The 24,924-nt window shown below is 39.3% G+C and overlaps 1 protein-coding gene across 3 annotated transcripts in view; it reads left to right on the top strand.

Moving 5' to 3' along the window:
* The window catches only part of ero1a (endoplasmic reticulum oxidoreductase 1 alpha), a 36,657-nt gene extending 18,332 nt beyond the window's left edge, over window positions 1-18,325 (top strand). For 2 of the 3 annotated variants that reach the window (XM_043697656.1, XM_043697655.1), the window contains 10 exons: window positions 971-1,091; window positions 1,206-1,252; window positions 5,113-5,121; window positions 6,014-6,040; window positions 6,313-6,405; window positions 10,377-10,623; window positions 12,270-12,339; window positions 16,739-16,825; window positions 16,911-17,044; window positions 17,821-18,325. In XM_043697656.1, the coding sequence (XP_043553591.1) occupies window positions 971-1,091; window positions 1,206-1,252; window positions 5,113-5,121; window positions 6,014-6,040; window positions 6,313-6,405; window positions 10,377-10,623; window positions 12,270-12,339; window positions 16,739-16,825; window positions 16,911-17,044; window positions 17,821-17,881 (896 nt within the window). In that variant the 3' untranslated portion in view covers window positions 17,882-18,325. Of the gene's footprint in view, window positions 1-970; window positions 1,092-1,205; window positions 1,253-5,112; window positions 5,122-6,013; window positions 6,041-6,312; window positions 6,406-10,376; window positions 10,624-12,269; window positions 12,340-12,780; window positions 12,937-16,738; window positions 16,826-16,910; window positions 17,045-17,820 lie in introns of those variants that run through there. The other variant, XM_043697657.1, reaches the window with a different exon arrangement.
* The last annotated feature ends 6,599 nt before the right edge of the window (window positions 18,326-24,924 follow it).

Raw genomic sequence — 24,924 nt, 5'->3', positions numbered from 1 at the left:
TCTTGTTATGAAGGCCAGAATGCTATTAGCCTTCTTCACTACCCGCTGTACCTGCATGCTTATCTTCATTGATTGGTGTACAAGAACACCCAGATCTCTTTGTACTGCCCCTTTACCTAAATTGATTCCATTTAGGTAGTAATCTGCCTTCCTGTTCTTGCCACCAAAGTGGATAACCATACATTTATCCACATTAAAATGCTTCTGCCAATCATCTGACCACTCACCTAACCTGTCCAGGTCACCCTGTAATCTCCTAACATCCTCCTCACATTTCACCCTGCCACCCAGCTTAGCATCATCAGCAAATTTGCTAATGTTCTAATTGAAATGTAAGACGTGTAATCATGCTATGAAGTTGTTGAATTCCATGTTGAGTCCTAGGGTTGTAAGATTCCTAAGCAGAAAAATATTGTTGCCCCTTGCATTGAGCTTTGTTGGAATATTACTACCATTTCAGAATCAAACATTAACACTGTTTCTTTCTCAACAGATGCTGCTAGTCCTGCTAGGTTTCTCCAGTGTTCGCTGTTTGTTTAAATTTCGGATTGCCAGCATCTGCAGTAATTTGTCCTTATTCATCCAATGAAAGAAACTGATGGCATTATAGACATGTATAATGAATGACTACATTGACATCTTATAGAATTGAAGGCTCCATGTGACTTAGCAAAGCCCAGCAGGGACTACTATTCAATAGACTTCAAACATGAAAGATAGCATTCTACTGAAGCAAAGTCAGCAAATTATTGCATTATCCTTTGTGCATCTTTCTCTACTACAGGCACACACAGGGATAAAGTTGCAGATTTTGTTGACTTAAGTTGATATGTTTCATGAAACGTACAGGTCAAACTGTCCTGTCATGGAGTTGAATAGCATTGTCCAATGCCAAATGACTCTTGAGAGAAACTGCTCTAAATTGAAGAAGAATAAATTCTTGGAATGAAATATAACTTTTGTCCCTCAGATGAACACTGTCCAGACGCTGAATATGTAGATTTGCTTCTCAACCCTGAACGTTACACAGGCTATAAAGGTCCAGAAGCATGGAAGATCTGGAATAGTATCTATGAGGAAAACTGTTTCAAGTATGTAATTCTTCAATAGGACAAAGTGCTACCAGTTCTTTAACAAACTATAGTCAGTCATTAAACTGTATATAGTGTCAAGATTGCAATTACTTATTTCTGTTCTCACTGTAGGCCAAACTCCATTAGAAGACCATTCAACCCATTGCTTCCTGGCAGAGGTGAGTTAACAATGTGACTTTTTTTCTGCATTGAAAACAATTGCTTTGGACAATTTGAGTAACTACGTAACTGTATAATTTATTATCCATCAACGTAAAAGTATTCCTTATTAAATTCATTTAGCGATACCATGACAGAGCGTGTGTATTATAGTGAAAACAGGGGATTTGCCTCATAAAACTGAATACGGCTATCCAATTGAGTTGATTACAATTTTAATTGAGAACAAATAACAAAATGTTAATCTATCCTGGGTTAGTGAGAGGTTTCTTATTTTAGATTTGAGAAAGTAATGTTCTCAATATTGGGAGCCTAGGAACTATGAAGGTGCATTCAGATTTGGGTGTCAACATATTCAAATCCCTGAAGTTGGTGCAATAGTGCAAAAAGTAATTAGGAATGTGACCTATTTCAAGGGAAGGTGGATGGAATGTAACATGTGGAACTAATGATTCCCATGTAAATTACATTTAATTTAGGGCACAGACCTCACGAAAGATATATTGCTTTAGAAGTGGTATGGTACAGATTCACCAAAATTAAGCAAGTCATGTTATGAGAGCAGACTATATAAATTTGTAAGTCCTCAAGTCTAAGGGATTTAAAATTAACAAGAGATAGAGTAGGTTCATGCAGAGAACCTATATCCTTTAGTGGTAAAAATCTAGAATAATTGAGAATAATGTTAACATTAGAACTAGATCACATGCAAAATAAATATGGAAAAATGATCTCTCACAAGAGTAGAGTAAATTTGCAAAGATTTCCTCAAATGCTGTGATGCAGGGTTATATGGCATTTGAGATGAGATTGATGGAATTCAGGCAAGGATATTGATGATGGATGTGGAACCAATTAAGTTTGATGAAGATCATCCATGATGTAATTGAAGAGGTGCAATGGGTGGAATGGAGATAATGAGGACTGCAGATGCTGGAAAATCAGTTGATAAAGTGTGGAGCTGGAAAAAGCACAGCGGGTCAAGCAGCATCAGAAGAGCGGTGGATTTCAAAGGTTCCAACCTGAGTCGTTGTCTCTTCTGCTCCCCTAATGCTGCTTGAACTGCTGTGCTTTTCCTAGCTCCAAACTTTATTGACTCATTGGGTAGAATGCCAACTTCTGTTCTGATGTTTAGTTTTTAAAAGAACTAGAATGGCAGAAGCAGAGATGCGCTCATATTTTCTGTCATCTTTATCAGAGTGTAATGGCATAACATCATGAATACTTGAGAAAGATAGTGGAAGAGTCCCAACTGGAGATGAATATGGCAGTTTTTTTTCTGCATACTTAAAGTAATGGTACTAATATTGAAAAGTAATCAGGCCCGGACTTTATTCATTCCCGAATACTGAAGGAGGTCATAGAAGAGTAGCATAATTCTTCTGAACTATTTGAAAATTGGGAATAGAGAGTGACAAACTTCAAGATGAGATAAGATAAACTAATACATTACTAGTATCTTCTTATTTTGCTGTGAAGAGAAGGAACATTTAACTATGAACTTTGAGTTTTGAATCTGGTATTATAAAAGAAACAAGTTAAATTATGGATTGAAACTTCTATTAGTGCTGGAAAAATTATTTACCTTTTAGTTCTGAGTTCATAATTGATATAGTGAAAGGAAATATGGATTTTCAGAAGACCTTTGATAATGTGCAACAAAAGATACTTGTTGAAATGAAAAGCAGATGGATTATAGAGGGATGGCCAGAATGCAATGCGCTTAATAGATTAATGCACCTTTTTCACATTGACAGAATGTAGATGATTATGTGGTCCCACTGATCTTCATAGAGATTTCCTTTGCATCTGTGTAATCGAAAGAATTTGAATGTAGAACAAAAGAGGATTGATATTGAAGTTTGCTTTTTTTTTATTGAATATGGGCTTGACAGGGTCTGAAAGAGTTAATACCTCAGAGTGTAAAACAAACCCATCCACTCTGGTGTCATATTGATTGGTAGTTAGATCAGTTTATGATCTTGAGGGAGTGAGACCTAACTTCTGCCCTGGCTGAGTCTAAAAGGATATAGCTGCTATGTCCAGGTTTGTGGCAGATCTTGTGGAAACTAACAAGAGGGAGAAGCTTAATTAATCATTTCCCCACCATTCTATCTGTAGCAGATGTATCTGATCATGACTGCATTGATAGGAGTGACTGCTCCGTAGTTCTTGTGGAGACTCCAGTTCCATGTTCTGTGGAGGATAGTATCCTCTACCACTACCACCATGCTGAATGTGGGATAGATTTTGAACAGATCTAACAATGTGATTGGGCATCCATGAAGGGCAATGGATCATTAGCAACAGGCTGTACTCAACCACAATCTATAACCTCATATAATAGTTTTCAACTCCACTATTACCATCAAGCTGGCGGTCAACTCTGGTTCGATAAAGAGTGTAAGTGGGCATGCCAGGAGCAACACCATACGTACCTTAAAAATAAGGTGTCAACCTTGAGAAGCTACAATACAGGAAAATCGGCTTGCAAACAACATGTAATATTGCTCAGACTCAATATTTTCTGATCAACCTGCTCAGAGGTGTGATGACACACCTCTGGATCAGATGGGACTTGAATCTAAGATCCTGGCTGAGAAGGAGAGGGACACACCCACAGAACCACAAGAGCCCTGAATTCCCCAGAGTACATATTTTGTAATCCAACCTGTTCAGCGATGTTATTGCACACTTCCGAGGCAGGTGTGACTTGAATACAGGCCTCCTGGCTTAGAGTTAGGGGCACTACTACAGCGCCACAAGTGCCCACGTTCCTCAGAGTACTGTTCTAGGCTCGCCCATCTTCAGGTACATCAATTACATTCTCTCCATGATAAGGTTATTGTGCTATCATCAACCAATGTTCAGTGCCATTTGTGGTGACTCAGTTGCTAAAGCCGTACATGTCCATATGAGCAAGACTGGGGTTATATGCAGGCTTGGGCTGACAAGTGGCGAGTAACGTCTGTGCCATACAAGTTCCAGGCAATAACAGTTTCCAGCAAGAGGAAATCTAATCACCACCCCTTGACATTCAGTTGTTTTATCATCATTGACATCTCCATTATCAATTCCTGGGGTTATTACTGACTGGAAACTGAATTGAAACCAGCCACATAAATGTGGCCACAAGAGCTGGTCAGAGGCTGGAAATTCTGTGGGAATTAACTCCTATCTCGCCCCTCCTCCAAATAAAGTAAGTCAACAATATGATGGGACATTCCCCAATTGTCTGGATGGATGTAGCTCCAACAACACTCAAGAAGCTTAACAGGATCCAAATAAAAGCAGCCTACTTAATTGGCACTCCTTCTAACACTTTCCAAATTCACTCCCTCTACTACAGTAGGAGCAGCATGTATATCTACAAGATGCACTGAAAGAACTCAAAATCTTCTTAGATAGCATCTTCAAAATCCATTATCATCTAGAAGCATTAGGGCAACAGATGAATGGGAACACCATTGCCTGCAAGTACCCCTCCTAGCCACTCATGATCCTGACTTAGGTCTATTATTTTTCCTTTATTGTCACTAGGTAAAAATTCTCATACTCTCTCCCTGACTGCATTGTGGGTCTATCTATTCATCAAGGACTGTAGTGGTTCAAGAAGGTAGCTCACCACCACTTTTTCTAGGTCAATTAGGTATGGACAATATACGCTGATTGAGCCAGTGATTCCTCACATCTTTTGACCGAATAAAAAAGACACCTTTTTAATAGCATACAAATATTATTCGATAAATCTACAGATGAAGTGAAAATCGCTTTCTTAAATGTTTTAATTTAAATGTTAAAGTATGAGAAATTAGAAGTTTTTAGTAGTCTTTTGAATTGGTATATTTATCTTTTGCAGGTGATGAAGGTAATTTCTGTTGCTCAACTTTGGAAGATGCAGCTGTTGGCTTTGATCTGCAGTTGTAGCCTGTTTTGACATTGCAGTGAAATGCTCATTCTGAGGACCACAGCAACATCTTTAGAATCTCCAAAAAAAGGCGACAGTTTACTTTAAAACTGCAGAATATGCATTTCGTTGTGTGGATGATGTAGTTTCACATGTCTTTACTTACGATTTATCAGCTATCTTTAATATACACTGTTGTAGATTTTTAACATGAATTTATTTGACAACAAAACAAAGCAAAATGACAAATGTAACAGGAAATTTAAAAGCAATATCAGCAAAGCAAATCTGTTATTTACAGGTACTAAAATCACAGATCTGTTTTATCAAAGCAAGTGTGTTAACAATATTGAAGGTTTTTTTTGATGTTTTAGCAACATCTTGTCAACTGCCAGCTTGTTCTCTCATATTGCAAGCAGCAACTTCACTACTGTTTATTCAGGAAAAATGAGATGTTCTGCAACTCTCAACAATCCTCTTAGAATTTATTCAAGCAGATGCACAGAATGGTTGATCATTTAATGTCATCATAGTAGTGTAGTTCATTGGATCACCTATGCTGTTTAAAAGTCAGTTGCATTGACAACAAAGTTAATTCCATTCATTTTTAGAATCCTGTTTCCAAAACAGAATTGATTTAATCATTTAAGAAATACTTTTGTTGAATGGGTTAAGGGTGCAAAGAATAATAGAAACTTTTCAATTTCTCTGAATAAAGCCAGACCTGAAAATCTCTCTTGCATTCTGCATTTAAGTATTATTTGATTTAAGTGCCCAACTTTTCACTCATCATTAAAAATGAAAATTGCATCGAAGAATTTTACTTAAGATTGCATTTTTTTCTCTCAAATAGATGGAACCTTCAATAGCTGGCTGCAAGGTAATTGCATTTTCTTATTCTCAGCTTACTTGACTCCTTAGTGAATAGTAATAGTCATATATTATCAGATAGGACTGTGCCTATCTTATTTCTTAGAAACTAGTGTTGAAGCCCTTGTCAAACAAAAGTACAAATATTCAATATATATCAACTTGTTTTTCTTTAATAGGATTACTAGAGTTTCAACAGCCTTAACTATAAAGTACAAGCTAGATCAGAAATTTATATACTAATTATTATTATCAAAGAATGAAACAAACTTTCTGTTTCAGGACTGTGTTTAGAGAAACGATCATTCTATCGAGCAGTTTCTGGTCTGCATACAAGCATCAACATACATCTTAGTGCACGATATTTATTACGAGGTAGGTATAGAAGTTCATTCTTGTTCCTTTCCATCTGTTGTCCAACATTCTTGTGATCAGTGATAACAATATACTAAATGTTGAATGTTCTGCTGGAAGCACCTAATAAATCCACTAATGTGGCAATGTAGGGGTCCTCATTGACCAGTCAGTTTTATACATTTTCACACCTTGCTGAAATAAATGTATTTCACAGTACTTATGGTCCTGAAACAACTGCAATTAAATACTACCAACTTCTTTGATGGCAACTATCATCAACCTCCTCAACCCATTTCATTTTAATTCTTTTATGTGATCTGGGCATCGCTGACAAGAAAAGATGGATGCTTATCCATCCCCACATAGCCCTTGAACTGAGTAATTTAAGAGTCATAGAGTCATAGAGATGTACAGCATGGAAACAGACTCTATGCCCCTCATGATTTTATAAACCTCTATAAGGTCACCCCTCGGCCTCCGACGCTCCAGGGAAAACAGCTGCAGCCTAATCAACCTCTCCCTGTAGCTCAAATCCTCCAACTCTGGCAACATCCTTGTAAATCTTTTCTGAACCATTTCAAGTTTCACAACATCTTTCCGATAGGAAGGAGACCAGAATTGCATGCAGTATTCCAACAGTGGCCTAACCAATGTCCTGTACAGCCGCAACATGACCTCCCAACTCCTGTACTCAAAACTGTGACCAATAAAAGAAAGCATACCAAATGCTTTCTTCACTATCCTATCTACCTGCGACTCCACTTTCAAGGAGCTATGAACCTGCACTCCAAGGTCTCTTTGTTCAGCAATATTCCCTAGGTCCATACCATTAAGTATATAAGTCCTTCTAAGATTATGCTTTCCCAAAATGCAGCACCTCACATTTATCTAGTCCAAAGATGTGCAGGTCAGGTGAATTGGCCATGCTAAATTGCCCGTAGTGTTAGGTAAGGGGTAAATGTAGGGGTATGGGTGGGTTGCGCTTCGGAGGGGCAGTGTGGACTTGTTGGGCCGAAGGGCCTGTTTCCACACTGTAAGTAATCTAATCTAATCTAATCTAATCTAAACTCCATCTGCCACTTCTCAGCCCATTGGCCCATCTGATCAAAATCCTGTTGTAATCTGAGGTAACCTTCTTCGCTGTCCACTACATCTCCAGTTTTGGTGTTATCTGCAAACTTACCAACTATACCTCTTATGCTCACATCCAAATCATTTATATAAATGATGAAAAGTAGTGGACCCAGCAGGGATCTTTGTGGCACTCCTTGCTAAGTGGCACCAACTTGCTAAGCAATTTTAGTAGGTGGTTAGGAAATTATCTTCATCCAGCTTCACCCAATTCAATGTTAGCCAGAGAATCAACTGGAATGATTCACTTTCCACTATTTCAGAGTGTTACCTTTGAAGTGCCTACCTTTGGTTCACTCCTACTTCTCATCAACACACTGCCCTTGGTGATATAATATGGATTCCATATGTATCCAGATAACACCCAGCTTGACCTCATCATGTCTCTGATTTGTCACACTGCTGATCTGATATCCAATACCTATGGACAAAAATGCCCTCTATCTAAGCACATTGAACCTGCTGTTTTTGGTCTCCACCACAAACTCCTGTCCCTAGCTGTGTTTTGAGGTTGAGCTAGACCATTCACAACCTTTGATTGACCTACCAAGCACAAATGCTCTGTCCTCCAAGACTGCCTCATCCATTATTGAGTTTGCTGTCCCTCAGCTCATCTGTTGAAATCCTCATTTATGCTTTTACCTTCACATTTAACTATTTTAATACTCTCCTGGCTGGCTTTCCATTTTCCACCCTTCATCCAGAACTCTCACCTAAGGTAAGTTCATCATTGCCCGTGTCCACTGATCTACACTTGTCTTGCAGTTGGATAATGACTTGATTTTCAAACTCTTTATTTTCAACTCCTTCCACAGCTTCATTCCACTGTAACCACCTTCAATCTAACAATCCTTTGACATCTTTGTGCTCATTCAACTTTGATCTCTTGTGCATCTCTGGTTTTAGCAACTCCATCATTGGTGGCTGTGCCTTTGGCTATTTAAACTCAAATTCTCTTCCTCTTTTTAAACCCATCTGTCTCTCTCTCTGAGAACCTTGAAATCCACCTATCATTCAAGGTTTTGATCATCTGTTCTTCATATCCCCGAATTGATGTCAAATTTTGTTTCACAGTGCTCCTGTGAAGTGCTATGAGATGTTTCACTGATGTTCTATAACAGTTATTATGTTAAACCCTAAACTAGAACTTTGGCTTTTTACACACTGATTGTCCTGCATTCTTTTTCATTCCCTCCCACTATCCCGAACTGTTAATCCATTCTTCTGACTGATATTTATGTCTAGAAATCTACTTCAAGAAAAGAAAACTATTTTTGTTTCATCGACTTTCTCCAACAATAACAATTTTGGAAATAGCAATTTTATAGAAAAGATATTAGCTGAAAACTCGAACAATTTCAGCCAATTGAAAGCTGGAGGTTGGAAGATAGAAAAAGGGAGTGACCAGGTAACTGGTGCATGACAAACAAATGGAAACAGGAAGGATTAGTGATGCAAGGGTATGATATATTCCAGGTCAGGGAGTTATTAAGACTAGTAAACTCTTCTGCAGGCCATGATGTACAATTGCTTCTGTAATTCAAACAAAAGAGTATTTATAAATATAGAGGTGGTGACAATCATATTAAGTCTTAGTAAAGTTTGCTACAGGTAATTTTTTGTTGTGGATGCGGAACTCGCACTGAAACCTTGTTTCTATTTTCTTCATGGAGGAGCAGCATGCCCGAAACGTCGATTCTCCTGCTCCTTGGATGCTGCCTGATCTGCTGCACGTTTCCAGCAACACATTTTCAGCTGGTCCACAACCCCCACCCACCCAATCTCCACTCCCGGCACCTTCCCCTGCAACCGCAAGAAATGCAAAACTTGCACCCACACCTCCCCCCCCCTCACTTCTCTCCAAGGCTCCAAGGGATCTTTCCATATCCGTCACAAATTCACCTGCACCTCCACACACATCATTTACTCATCCGCTGCGGCCTCCTCTATATTGGGGAGACAGGCCGCCTACTTGTGGAACGTTGCAGAGAACACCTCTGGAACACCCGGACCAACCAACCCAACCACCCCGTGGCTCAACACTTCAACTCCCCCTCCCACTCCACCAAGGACATGGAGGTCCTTGGACTCCTCTATCGCCAGACCATAGCAACACAATGGCTGGAGGAAGAGCGCCTCATCTTCCGCCTAGGAACCCTCCAACCACAAGAGATGAACTCAGATTTCTCCAGTTTCCTAATTTCCCCTCCCCCCACTTTGTCTCAGTCCCAACCCTCGAACTCAGCACCACCTTCTTAACCTGCAATCTTCTGCCTGACCTCTCTGCCCCCACCCCCACTCTGGCCTATCACCATCACCCTATCACCCTCACCTTAACCTCCCTCCACCTATCGCATTTCCAACACCCCTCCCCTAAGTCCCTCCTCCCTACAATTTTATCTTAGCCTGCTTGGCACACTTTCCTCATTCCTGAAGAAGGGCTCATGCCTGAAACGTCGATTCTCCTGCTCCTTGGATGATGCCTGACCTGCTGCACTTTTCCAGCAACACATTTTCAGCTCTATTTTCTTCATGCCCAAGCATTTTCCAGATGAAGTGTTTAGAGCTTTACATTAATTGACACATACAAGGTCAAGCAAAACATTACAAAACAAAAGCTATTGTAAATCTGAAGCATCTCTCATACTGATCAGCTGACTAACGTACATTGAGCTCGTGTTAATAGATAATTTGTTACGATTGGGTAAAGATTGTTCAGAATGCCGATTTTGTTAATTCATTGACATTGCTGTTCAATTAATAAGTTAAAATGTATTTGTTTTAATGTTTAGTTTGGATACTAATACAAGAGGATCAAGTGTATCCAAGCTAATGTAAAGTAAACTTTCTTTGCACAGATACCTGGTATGAAAGAAAGTGGGGACATAACATCACAGAATTCAAGCAGCGGTTTGATGCGCAGATTACTAATGGAGAAGGACCACGGAGACTCCGAAATCTTTATTTCTTGTACCTCATAGAGTTGAGGGCTTTAGCGAAAGTGTTGCCTTTCTTTGAGCGCTCTACCTTCCAACTTTACACAGGAAACAATGCACAGGATACAAAAAATAAAAAACTTCTCCTGGAAATTCTTCACTTGGCCAAGTAAGCAATTGTTTATTAAAAGCAACCTTAGGTTGTTAACAAGCTTTGTAAAAAGGTACTGTGTCAAATGATCAGTAATGGCTTCATAACTCTTCCTTGGCTTTTAAGAAACCTGTTTGTACCCTATGCTTTAAGCAGTCTCTTGCAAGATTTGTCAAAGAAATTGGTTTGTTGTAATCACATTAATAAGAAACTAGACCAAATTAGCTCTGTTTTCTACTTTGAAATCTAGATGATGATAGCAAGTTTGATTAAAAAGCTAAATCCACAAAGCACCTGGAAACTCCCATTATCCATAAAAAAATCCTTTTTAGTGCAGAGCTGATAACTTACAGAAAAATTCTGAGTGTGATGCTTTTAATTTCTGGTCATTAACATACATAAGGATTTGCCTAATGTCAAATGATTAAAAGCAACACCTGTCACATGGGTTGCAGCAGATAGTCTGACTATTTTTAATCCAAATTCAGTTATTGACCTCTTTGGCTCCTCAATTTACTTCAGTATTGCGAATGAAAACATTTTATCTTCTAAGAGTATGTTACATGAATGAATTTTTGAAATTCATAAGCAAGTAATGAATACTTGGAACCTACTTACAGTTCTATAATCATACCAATGGAACAAGATAAAAGTAGCATTTTACCACTCCATTTCACAGCACACATGATTATGGCACAGTGGCTAGCACTGCTGCTTCACAGTGCTGGGGACCCAGGTCCAATTCTACCCTCGGGTGGAGCCTATGTGGAGTTTTCACTTTCTTCCTATGTCTGCATGGGTTTCCTCTGGGTGGTCCGGTTTCCTCCCACAGTCCAGAGGTGTATAGGTTAGGTGGAATGGCTATGGGCAATTTAGCATAGTCAATCCACTCTAACCTGCACATCTTTGGACTGTGGGAGGAAACCTGAACACCCAGAAGAAACCCATGCAGACAGTGAGAGAATGTGCAAACTCTACACAGACAGTCGCTTGAGGCTGGAATTGAACTGGGTCCCTGGTGCTGTGATGCAGCAGTGCTAACCATTAAGCCACCTTGCCCATGCCCTAAATCTCCTGTAATCTTTCTCAATTTATATCCCTTAATTTATTAATTTTAAATTTCAAGAACACCAGTTTTTTTTAACTCATGTTTTCATTTGCTTACAACTCATGCTTACAACAGATCCCTGGACAGAACATTGCCTACATCCCCCAAATCTATTTACATGCTCATTTTTGTATCACTGTCATTTCACTATCGATATGACTATATATCCTTCTAATACTAAGTACCTAAGTCATTCTAATAAATCTCTGATGTAGGACCTTGTCAAATAAATATGTGTATAGTTGTCATTCATTGTAACCATATTTTATATGACCGAGTAAATTCAGAGAAAATTGATAATGGACAATATATTGGGAATCACATTTCTGTTGTTACTCAGTCATGGATTTCCAAGTAGTAACAAAGTATAACAAAAACAGAAGTTGCTGGAAAAGCTGAGGAAGGTCACTGGACCCAAAATGTTAACTCTGATTTCTCTTCATAGATGCTGCCAGACCTGCTGAGTTTTTCCAGCAACTTCTGTTTTTATTTCTGATTTACATCATGCGCAGTTCTTTCGGTTTTGATTTTGTAGTAACAAAGTGTTCTATTCTAGATCATTTCCCTTTCCCTTTGATGAACATTCCTTGTTTGCTGGGGAAACAAAGGAAGCTGAAAATCTCAAGGTAACAATATACTAAAATCTTTTTATACTTAGTGAGACTAAGGGTCAATTGTAAGCCATGGTTCATTTAATGCAGATATATTTTTTGATTAAGGTAGTGCACTAACTACATAAGCTCCTTTGTGAAATCTGTTTAACTCCAGGTACTATGTCAGACGCTATGCTAAAAAGGATTGTCCTTATGAATTTATGAACTTATAGCAAATCTCTAATAACACATAAACCAATATAATGTCTATTTTCTAGTCCATACTTTGAATTGTTTCAAAGTTCTGTACCATTAAATTAGAATACACGAGCTATCTGGTTGAATCAGAGTGCATGGCCAGTTATAACATTTGGCTAGATACCTAGTGTGTGATTAGAATAATGCCAAGAGCATGGGTTTGATTCCTGTTCCAGCTGAGACAGACTGCGACTGACTTTCTTGCCCTCCCCCTAGGAATGAACAGCATCGGGAGCTCTCTACTGAAAAACATGCCTAGAGAAAGCTCAGGATGAAGTATCAACAGGCAATGAGCCAATGACCTGCCTTCAGGCAGAACACTCACAAATTAATAAGGTTATAGCTACTGACTCATAGTGCCAAGGGAAATTCAATTATTACTTGGGGTTTTGATACAGGCACTGTTATGACACATTTATGAATACTGAGCTGAAAAGACCAGGTCATTCTAAATTCCATTTCTGATCAATATTGAATTACCCTAATTTAGCCATGAAATCCATAGAATTTATGCAGTTGGTCTCTAAGTACAAATAGAGGGCAAAGAAGGAAATATAATTTGGGAACAACTTGAGATTTCCATTGCTGATTATTTTCTGACACTTGCTGGAAGTACAAAGAGGTGAACATTAGTGAATCGGATTGTCAGACAAATGTTCTTAATTCAAAAACAGGATGTTTTAATCATAATCCAATCTGATTAAATAATTCATAATTTCTAGTGAAGATCTTTATGATATTTTATTGTTTTAATGATTTCATGTATCAGTCAAACGTCCTTTGAACTATCCAGACTCTCCTGATTCTAAAGGAATCAATTGAGTTAATTTTCCAGACAATGTTAATATAATGTCAAAACGTGTGGTACAATTTAGAAATTCGGTTGGATTTTGCTAATAGTGGTGAATGAAAATTGGCAGCCATTTACTTCAAGTTAAAAATCAAAAAACACCCTATCACCCCTTCCAGAGAATCTAGGAGGTGATATTGAAGAATCTTTAATGAATGACCTAGTCAGATCCAGTAAGCATCAATTAAAACTTTTAATTTATTGCTAAATTGGGTATAGAAATAAAAATAAAGATAGGAGGAATAAAGATGCGATTATTGGATAAGGAATGATTAATGTTAGAAACTCTGATTAAATTCTGTGACTCCACACTTTTAAAATTTAATTTGGTTATTTACATACCTACATTTCACTTCACAAGCCTAACCTTTTCAAGCAAATTTTATATGGACTGCAAACATGCTGCAACTTACAGAATTATCTCTTTCAATGGCAAGAACCATAGTGAGGTGTAGCAAGGGATAACACAAATCATGAAGATACAGTTTGTCAAGCATGTATTCTCTCCACCAGGAAGATAATGACTTACTACAATTTTTTTTAATGTGTGGATTTAGGGGGTGGACAAAATGTATTGTGCACCATAACATTGCTGGTCTCTAGTGTTAAGCTGACATTATTGCCTCCTCATACGACAGCCAAGTTAAGCCAAGGAACGCAAGCAATTAGAATCAAAAATCAACTAATGACAGTTGGCAGGGGTAAACCAACTGTTCTAGAGACCCTGTCCATGATGATTAAGAAGGTGTTGATAGCAGAGGCTGCAATTGTCAACTACTTCCAAATGGTTGATGACCAATGGTTCCGCTGAACTATGTGGCTGCTCACAGCAATCAATGTCAGAATACTAATCGCAATATTGGCATTCCGCAATTGCCCAGCTAGGAAGGAAATTAGAGGGACCACTGTTTATGAACTTACAAGAGACAGAGAATGAAGATTTGATTTTATTATTTTCATGTTATTTTATTATTTTCATACAGTGAAAAGCATTGTTTTGCGTGCTCCCAGGCAAATCATACCATACCAAAGTACACTAATGTAATAACTCAAAATGCAGAATATAGTGTTACAACTACAAAGAAGGTGCAGAGAGAGATCAGCTTTAATCTGAGAGGTCTGTTCATAAGTCTAATAACAGATAAGAAGCAGTTCTTAAATCTGTTGGTCACATTTTCCAAACCTTTATATCTTCAGCCCAATGGAAGAGAGTACTTTGATTTTGTTCACTGCTTTCTCGAAGTTTAGACAGAATCAATGGAAGGAAGGGTCGTTTGTGTGATGGACTGGACCACATTCTCAACTCATTAATTTCTTACTGTCTTGGGCAGGGCAGTTGTCATACCAAGCCATGATGCATCTGGATAGGATGCTTTCTATGGTACATCTGTAAGAGGAGCAGGGTAGAGTGTACGAACCTGAGGCTTTTTTCACCCACCTGCTGGGGGCCAGCATGATAACTCCAGCAGAGACAACCAGAGAACAGGCTGGCATGCTGCAAAGCAACTGACATGAAGCAATTTTAGGTGCAGCACATTCTTCAAAGTTCCCAAGGATGCTGATGAACCTTTGAAATCTGATGCTGACCTGTTACCCAGCTAAAGCTGCAAAATCTACAGACATAACGGGCAAATTTTTTACAGAGGGTGGTTTGCTTGTGGAATGAACTTCCTGAGGAAGTGGTGGATGTGGGCACAGGTCACAACATTTAAGACATTTGTATAAGTACATTTATAGGAAAGCCTTTGAAGGATTTGGTTCAGGAATAGGTAAGTGGGACTAGTTTAGTTTGGGATTATGTTCAGCATGGGCTGGTTGGACTGAAGAGTCATACAGCAAGGAAACAGACCCTATGATATGTCTCAGGAATGCACACTATAGCATGTAATACACCAGAAATGTTTGACCGTATTGATAACATTTCAGATTGCATTAATTTTGATACATTTGTTAGTTAGACAAAGAATAGCATGTGATTGAGATTATTGGGGATGATTCACTGATATCAGATATTCAGTAATTTGGGGGATATCGTCTAAAAGGTAACCAGAAATGTCCATTCTTCTTGACATTATACAATATTTCAGGCATCAAGTGCTAACTGTGAGCATGGGTTTAGCCTCATGAACTTGATTAAGTGTAAATCCAGAAAGAAATTATGATAGATCACCTGGGCAACTTAATGCAAATTAAGTTGTACATTTCATTTGCATAAAATATCAACCTGAATAAAATACACAACAAATAAAGATAGACACACAAAAGCTGCCAACTAGTGCCCTCTCTTGGTCAAGTAGCATATGTGGCGAACGTAGGAACACCATCAAATGGGTTCTGAGGTGAGCAAACAACTTTGTTTATTTGAGCAGGTAGAATACCTGTGGCTGTAAAGTAATGAACACTTTTAATGGTTAAAAAATTGCAATGTAGCTTTCACTCAATAGATGTGATTGCTGCTTAGTCTACTTCAGGTTCTGCACATAAATCCCACACCATCATTCATAACAGGACTGTAGGGCTAAGATGCAATCTGTTGGTTATGGGGTTTCTCCACTCAGTTCATTATATGTTGCTTCTGTTTTGGCATGCAAGTAGTCTTGTTTTGTGGCTTCACCAGGTTGACAACTCATTTTTTTGCCATGTCTGGTACTGCTCTTGGCACGCTCTCATGCACTCTTCACTGAACTAGGATTAATTTCCCTGAGCATGATGGTAATGTTATATTGAAGGTTATGCTGAGCAATCAGGTTACATATTATAGTTGACTATAATTCTACTGATGACCCAAATTGCCCTCCATAGATGTTCAGTTTTGAGTTTAGTCTGTTCGAAGTTTAGTCTGTTAGAATGATGGTGCCACATAACAAAAATTGACCATTTTTCACAATTACTACATGATTATTTTGATCAGATTTTCTTTTTGACTGACCATATTTGTACACAAATCAGGTTGCATAGGATTTCTATGGCTATTTTGAAGCTCTGTGTAACAGGAATTTGCGGGTGAGTCCCCTGCATTTTGGATATACAATAAAATTGCAATATGTCAAATGCATCAAGATTTGCTTTTAAAGTCCAGAGCCCTGTATAGCATTAATAAAGCTAATTCAGCTGCAATGGAGATGAAATGCTACAGAATGGTAGGGGTGAATCTGGAGACAGTTCATCCTGTCACCTGTCTGTATCTCGGAGTTCAGAACAGCACTGGCTAAAGTCTGTCCATTCTCAATGAATAGATTGTGGCGTGGATTGGTAACAAAAAGAAACTTTTTTAAATTTAGTGGTACAACAAAATATTATAATCTGCATTTTTTCCAATTGTAGGAAGAATTTCGTCTGCATTTCAAAAATATTTCAAAAATAATGGATTGCGTTGGTTGCTTTAAATGTAGACTCTGGGGCAAGCTTCAGGTCAGTATTAGGTCATCTCCTCAAAAACAAATTCTAAAACTACCTCAAGTCTGATGAGATATTAATATATTGCTGTATATCAAAGACACAGGGATTGGGTACTGCTTTGAAAATCCTGTTCTCAGAGAAGCAAATAAAAAACTTACCAGAATCTGGTCCATCTCAAAGATTCCACCTGAAACGTCAAGATATTGTTGCACTCCTTAATGCTTTTGGCAGGTGAGAGTTTTTCCAACTTTTAAATGCTAATCGACACATTTATGTTGAAATTAATTTATTATTGGTGTGTTTTATTGAATTTTTTTTTGGGGGGGAGGGGAGTTTAATTGTAGGATGGCATTGTAAAAGAAATGGATAGACAAACCAGCTTTTTCTGAGCCTGTGCTCCCACATGGTTGTCAGAAGGTGGAAGTAGAATAGTGGAGATTGCAGTATCTCCTTTACCTCCCAAGTGTAAAATACATGACTACATACCAGCAACACAATTAGTTATTTATCAATAGGTACATAACAAATTGCTACAAAAAACAAATTGCTGGTGAAGCACAGCAGGTCTGGCAGCACCTATGGTGAGTTAACATTGAGTCCAGTGACTTCATTAGAATTTCTGTTTTAGTTTTAGATCTCCACAGTTTTTCGTTTTATATAAAAAGTTGCTCTTTGGCTAGAGTGGCAAGCTCTTAATTTATATTTTCCCTCCATCCAAGGCAAATTCCCTGGGAGTGTTGTGCTTAATGTAAATAGGTACTTATATCAACTATGAATCCTTGGGATTTAAATTGGGGGTCATAAATTCCATTCTCCTTTTCTGCTGCAGTCCAGGAGTTTGGGATTACAACTCATTTGCAATTCAATTTAGAAAAGGTTTCTGACACCAGCAGACACCAAGTTCTCTTTTGTATTTGAATACGGTTCAAATTCTTGACTATTAAATATTTGTCTGACAAGGTCATTTTAACAGTGAAGCATAATAGTGATCATTTCTTTTGTTACAGAATTTCCACAAGTATCCAGGAGCTTCAGAACTTCACCGAGTTACTGGAAACTGTACAATAATGGGTCCAAACTGCCCATTAGTTGTTAACTCAAAGGACAGTTCTATTCCCCTCATTAATACCATATAACTTTTGCAACAAAGAAATGTAATTGAATTCTACAGCTTGAGTCTGTAATGGTTTGTTTTTAAAAACAATCACTGATCACTCCTGGGCAGCTGCCTAAATTTTACTGAATGTGAAAATGGATTGAAATTGAGTCATGTTGTGCTATGAAATAGCTTGGTCTGTGAAGGGAATATCAATGATTATTCTGTACCTTTCTATTGCTAAATTTTCTAATCTAAATACTGGCAAATGTGTTGCATGTTTTTGATTCTAAATGTTTACACGGGTGAAATGTTACTGATTTTAAACTCATGTTGAGTTTACAAAAATGCACTGTTCGCAAACTTTGATTTTTTGTGTTATTGAAAATGTAACTTGGCAATGAATTTCAATCTGGTTATTGTGTTAGTGAAGTACAATTACAAAATTATTGTAACTTTGCTAACCTCAGCATTTTGTGTTGTGAAAGTGGATGGGTAAAGCTCTTTACACTTTTGCTCAACAAGTAACAGATGCATAGTTCTTTCAAGGTGGAGTTGCAGGTAGACAGGGTGAAGAAAGCATTTGGCATGCTTGCCTTCATTGGCCAGAACATGGAGTATATGAGTTGGGAGGTCCTGTTTCAGCCAATATAAAACATTGATGACGCCACTATTATAATACTGCATACAATTCTGATTGCCCTTCAATAGGAAGGATGAAATTAAACTTGAGAGAGTGCAGAAAACATTTACAAAGATATTGCTGGGACTAGAGGGTTTAAGCTATAGGGAGAATAGGTTATGGCTTCTTTTCCCCTGGAGTGTCATAGGCTGAGGGGTGGGCTTAGAGATTTATAAAATCATAACGGGCATGGATAGGGTGAATAGACAAGGTCTTTTTCCTAGGGTAGGGGAGTCCAAACTAGAGGGCATAGTTTAAAGTGTGAGGGGAATGATTAAGAAAGGACCTGAGGGACAACTTTTTCATGCAGAGGGGGGTACGTGCATGGAATGAGCTGCCAGATGAAGTGGTGGAGGCTGGTACAATTACGGCATTTAAAAGGCATTTGGATGGGTATATGAACAGGAAGGGGTGAGAGAGATATGGGCCAAGTGCTGGAAAATGGGATGGATGGTTGACCTGGACGAGTCGGACTGAAGGATTTGTTTCTCTGCTGTGGCCGAGTACAGAAGAATACCTTGGAAATATTGCACTAGTGCAGTCAGTTTTCACAGTGGGCATCGTTTTAGTATAACTTTGTGCTGCACACCATAAAGTTTGGTCTACATTATTTCAAGCTTCTTTATTTGAGATTCTTACACTCAAAAGAAACTTGCTGATCTGACTACATTTGTGGATTCAAGTCTAGCTGTCAGAAGAGAAAGTATTATGCATCCTAATGAAATGTGAGATTGCATTCTAATATTTCCATGGCATTTGAGTGTGAAAAGTATGACTGTTGTGGAAAGTTTTTGATGGTTAAAATTATAGAAAAAAGCATGACTTTGTTGTACTTATTAACTTATTTTAAAAACAGCCAGAATGTTATTTGCAATGAAAACTCTTTCATGGTTTTGTTTAAATATTGTATTACTTATAAGATAAAGGGGGAGATTTACAACTTGAAACTATTGCATGGGAATTTCATTGTCATAGAATCACAGTATGGAAACAGACCCTTCACTCCAACTAGTCCACACCGACCATGTTCCCAAACCAAACTAGTCCCACTTGCCAGTTTGTAGCACACATCTCTCCAAATCATTCTTTTTAATTAACTTATCCAAACATCTTTTAAATTTTCTAACTGCATCCACTACTTCCTCTAGTAGTTCAATCCACATATGAACCACTGTTTTAAAAAAATAAGTTGCCCCTCATTGTCCTTTATAAATCTTTCTTTGCTGACCTTAAACAAAATTGCCCCCTAGTTTTGAACACCTCACACCCTAGGGAAAGGACCCTTGCTGTTCACCTTTTCCATGTCCAGCATCCCTTTTAAACATCTGTAAGGTTACCCCTCCACCTCCTACACTCCAGTGAAAAAGTTCCAGTCTATCTAGGCTACCTTTATAACTCAAATCCTCCATTTCCAGCAACATCCTAGTTAATCTTTTCTGCACCTTCTTGGATTTAATAATATCCTGCCTACTGTAGGATGACCAGAACTGTTTATAGTACCTATACTCCAGAAGTGGCCTCACCAACATCCTTTTCAACTTCAATATGACATCCCAATTCCCAGGCTCGAAAAGTCTGATCAATTAAGGTAAGTATGCTAAACACCTTCTTAATCATTTTGTCTACCAGTGACACATTTCAAAGAATTATGTACCTGAACCCCTAAGTATCTCTGTTCCACAGCAGTACCAAGGCCCTAGCATTAATTATACAAGTATTGCCCTTGTTTGCTTTACCAAAATGTAAGATCTGACATGTATCCAAATTAAACTTCATCTGTCATACCTCAGCCTATTGACCTAATTCATCAAGATCTCTTTGTTATATTAGATAACTTCACTGTCCACTATACCACCAATTTTGTGTCACCCACAAACATATTAACCATATTGTCCAAATTCTCATCCAAATCATTTCTGTTAATGACAAACAGAAGTGGTACTAATCCCTATGGAACTGCTGCTCACAGGCCTTCAGTCCGAAAAACAACTCTCCTCCACCAGCACACTCTGTCTCCTACTGTCAAGTCAATTTTATATCCAATTGACAAGCTAATTCTGAATCCCATGTGATCTAACTTTCTTGATTAATCCATCATTTCTATGAATTGGATTCTATAAGACAATAAGATATAGGATCAGACTTAAGCCACTTGGTCCATTGAGTCTGCTCTGCCATTTGATCATGACAAATATATTTCTGAACCTCATTCTCCTGCCTTCTCCCTGTAACCCTTGATCCTTGTATTAATCAAAAATCTATCCATCTCTTTCTTAAATACATTTGATGACGTGTTCTACAGATTCATCACCCTCTGGCTGAAGAAATGCCTCATCATCTCAGTTCTAGAGGGTCATCCCTTCACTCTGAGGCTATGCCCTCAGGTCTTACCCTCTCGTACTAATGGAAACATCTCTCCATCCATTATATCCAGGCCTCTCCGTATTCTGTTAAAAATCACAACACCAGGTTATAGTCAAACAGGTTTATTTGGAAGCACTAGCTTTCAGAGTGCTACTCCCTCTCCAAATCATCTCAGTGTCCTGTAAGTTTCAATTAGATTCCACATCCCCCATCCTTCTCAACATATCAAGTGCTCAACTGCTCCTCGCATGACAAGTCCTTCATCCCTGGGATCATTCTTGTAAACATCCTGTGGAGCCCATCCAACCCCAGCACATCCTTCCTTAGGTAAAGGGCCCAAATGTGATCTGACCAGAGCCTTATACACACTCAGCAGTGTATCCCTGCTCTTGTATTCTAACTCCACTTTGAAATGAATGCTAACTTGCTTTTGCTTTCCTTACTGCCAACTGAACCTGCATGTTAACCTGAAGAAAATCTTGAAATAGGACTCCTAAGTGCCTTTGTACTTCAGATATCTGAATTCATTCTCTATTTACAAAATAGTCTAAGCCTGGATTCTTCCTACCAAAGTGCATAATGTCATACATTGTATTCCATCTGACACTTCGTTGCCTGCTCTCCTAGCCTGTCATTGAACATTGGCTAATCCATATCGTGAAAAATTGGCATTATCTCAGGAAATCTTATTGCAACCTCAATTTTTGTTAAAAGTTACTGACTCTCACTCCTGGTTTTAGGTAGGGCAGTATACAATCGGAGTACACATGACAATAAAAGTTAAAACTAAATGGTTAATCAAAAACTGGTATTGGAATTAAAGGTGTGGGTTTAATTGAGTCTTTATGAGCCACTTAAAGTGTTATGATACTCCTATGGAACTACTGTATGGTGAGCTCCATTTCTTTATTAATAAATTTGCCTTTTAAATAATAACACTTGGGTGTTGGCTCTGATTCAATTTCTGTGGGGACGGTTTGACACTGCTCTCTGCATTCAAGATCTGTCTATTTGTTTAAAAAGAAAATACAGTAAACATGTCAGGAAAAGTGCAGCTTGCTACACGTTGATGAGGGGGCAACACAAGCCACAAGCAGGGCAGATATCCAGCTTGCCATAGACAAAACTATCTGGAGATGCCTGGGAATTAATGTTGGAGCAGACTGACTCACCAGCGATACAGTCGCTGACATCTGTGCCTTCGTTTCTGAAGATCTTGCTCTTGCCAGCACTAGTTGTCATGTCCTGCAAATGGATATCAAGGTCACTGTGTCCTTGTGTTATTTTTTGTTTTTGGGCTCGAAGGCTCAGCTGTGAGCCTTGATGACATCTTACAAGTGATTGTTCATTACATTTTACAGATCACCTCTTACTCAACTTGGCCATCACATTTTTTAATGACAACCATTTAATGAATTTCCCTAAGTTCAGGATGTTACTAATTGAATTCATGGCAATCTTGGCACCTAATGATCTACCATCAATGTCGCCCAACATCTCCACTGGACACATTCCAGTGCCAGTATGTCCTTCCAGAGGTGTGGGGCCACAAAAGTATCTTCTAATACACTTTTGATTCTCTAAAAGTTGACTTGCAGGTTGAGTCAGTGGTTAAGAAAGCAAATGTAATGTTGTCATTTATCTCAAGAGGGTTGGAATATAAAAGCAGCGATGTGCTTCTGAGAATCTAGTTAGGCCCTATTTAGAATACTGTGTCCAATTTTGGGCCCCACACCTCCGGAAGGACATACTGCCACTGGAGTGTGTCCAGTGGAGATGCACACAGCTGATCCCTGGAATGGTAGGCCTAACACACAGTGAATGTCTAAGGATCCGGGGATTGTATTCATTAGAGTTTAGAAGGTTGAGGGGAAATCTAATAGAAAGGGTGGACACTGGAAATTTGTTTCTGTTAGGTAGGGAGACTAGGACCCGTGGGCACAGCCTTAGAATTAGAGGTGGTCAATTTAGAATGGAAATGAGACATTTTTTCAGCCAGAGATGGTGGGTCTGTGGATTCATTGCCACAGAACGCAGTGGAGGCCGGGACATTAAATGTCTTCAAGGCAGAGGTTGATAAATTCTTGATCTTGCAAGGAATTAAGGGCTACAGGGAAAGTGTGGCTAAGTGGAGTTGAAATGCCCATCAGCCACGATCAAATGGCAATGTGGACGCGATGGGCCAAATGGCCTTACTTCCACTCCTATGTTTTATGGTCTAATATCCATGCTTGCTTCCATGACTACAGCCATGGCTCCTTCATTCTTTACCATCACTCATTAATTGGATAGTTACTGACCTCTTTATGGTGTTCCTGTTTTGGGTACCCATAATCAATTTTTCTGCAGGACAACCATTAAGGAAGCTATTGGCTTTCTGCAAAGAGGCATTCTAGAGTCTGAGCCTTGTGGCTGGTGCCATCTTGCAAGGGTCTCAGTCATTTTGTTGTAGTCTGTTGTGACATAACCTTCCAGAGAGATGAGAACCTTGAGGATGGTGAATTTCTAAAAAGGGAAAGCTAACCAGGAAGGAATTGAAGGTATATATATCCAAGATGGTGGTGGCAGAGTAGGCAGCATGCAGTGTGGGACTCCCCACTTTCTTTTTCTCTTCCTTTTTTATCTTTATATTTTTAGATTTTACTTATACTTATCTTCTGGAGAGACCTCAGACATGGCAGCATCAGCAGTGACAGCATCGGTGAGGAAGGTGGTAGGGAAGTGGCTTTGTTGGGGTCTACAACATGGCGGTGGCTGGTGATCCTGGAGTGGTACCCTTTGAAAGGCAGTGACTGCGGTATCAAGGAAGTGGCTGGCAGAGGGTGGGACATGGGACCCAGCATTGGCTGATGTCAGTGAGGGAGGCCCAGTGGTGAAAGATGGTACCTGAGGAGCAACAACTTTGATGATGGTTAGGCCCCGCATGGGCTGCAGTGAAGCCGTGGCAGAAGCGTAATGGACTCTCATTAATCTATTTCTTATTTTTAAAAATAATTCTTAAGTTATTCAAAATGGCAATAGTTGAAGTTTTTCACTGTACTGTACTTTTCACTGTAAAAAACTACTATAAAATCATTTATAATCCAAAATCATTCATCATTTGTCTCAGGGGGATTAAACTAAACAGATGCCTCTATTGTATAATCCAGCCTTCTTGTGGTAGCCTCTGAAAGAGGACTTTCCTCCTCTCCTGACAGTTTCCAGAATTAGATCCAGGTTGGCTTAGAGTCTGCAGGGCTCCTCTGTGACATCCCATTTGTCTCTGGTGAATTGGAAGATTTTGACCCAATCTCTCCATCAAAACAGCCAGCAGCCTCAGTGATGGCTGCTGGGGAATGTCTAAATCAGTCTCAAATTTCAACTGACCCAACTACATTCTTGCCACCAGTAGCCGATTAGGTTTTATCTACCCATCTCCACCAACAAACTTTTATCTACCCACCTCCACAACCAGCGCTCCTCAAACATTCCAGAAGATTCCCCTGGCCTCGGAATGTTCTCAGATGCCATTAGCCATGCGGCTAGTGCAGCTGCCACCCCCAAGCTGATTGATGATGTCACTTCCGCCCCCATCATGGCCACTCCCACAACCACTTCCACCCCTCACAATTCCTCATGCATCACACGTGACATCGCTTCCGCCCTTCACATCATCGCTGATGCCACATGCTCAGTGACTTCTGCCACCCCTACTGCCACGGTCACCACCACTTCCGGCCCCACCAGTGCCACTCACCTGCATTCTGCTGACACGCCCCCCCCCCCTCACAATTCCTCATGCATCACACGTGACATCGCTTCCGCCCTTCACATCATCGCTGATGCCACATGCTCAGTGACTTCTGCCACCCCTACTGCCACGGTCACCACCACTTCCGGCCCCACCAGTGCCACTCACCTGCATTCTGCTGACACGCCCCCCCCACAGACCCCACTGTCACTATCCCCAACCCCAGAACCCCGAGGGGA

This window comes from Chiloscyllium plagiosum, chromosome 10 (genome assembly GCF_004010195.1).
Source record: "Chiloscyllium plagiosum isolate BGI_BamShark_2017 chromosome 10, ASM401019v2, whole genome shotgun sequence".
NCBI lineage: Eukaryota > Metazoa > Chordata > Chondrichthyes > Orectolobiformes > Hemiscylliidae > Chiloscyllium > Chiloscyllium plagiosum.
Note: the sequence above shows the minus strand (reverse complement) of the source record. Positions and strands in the feature narration are given on the sequence as shown.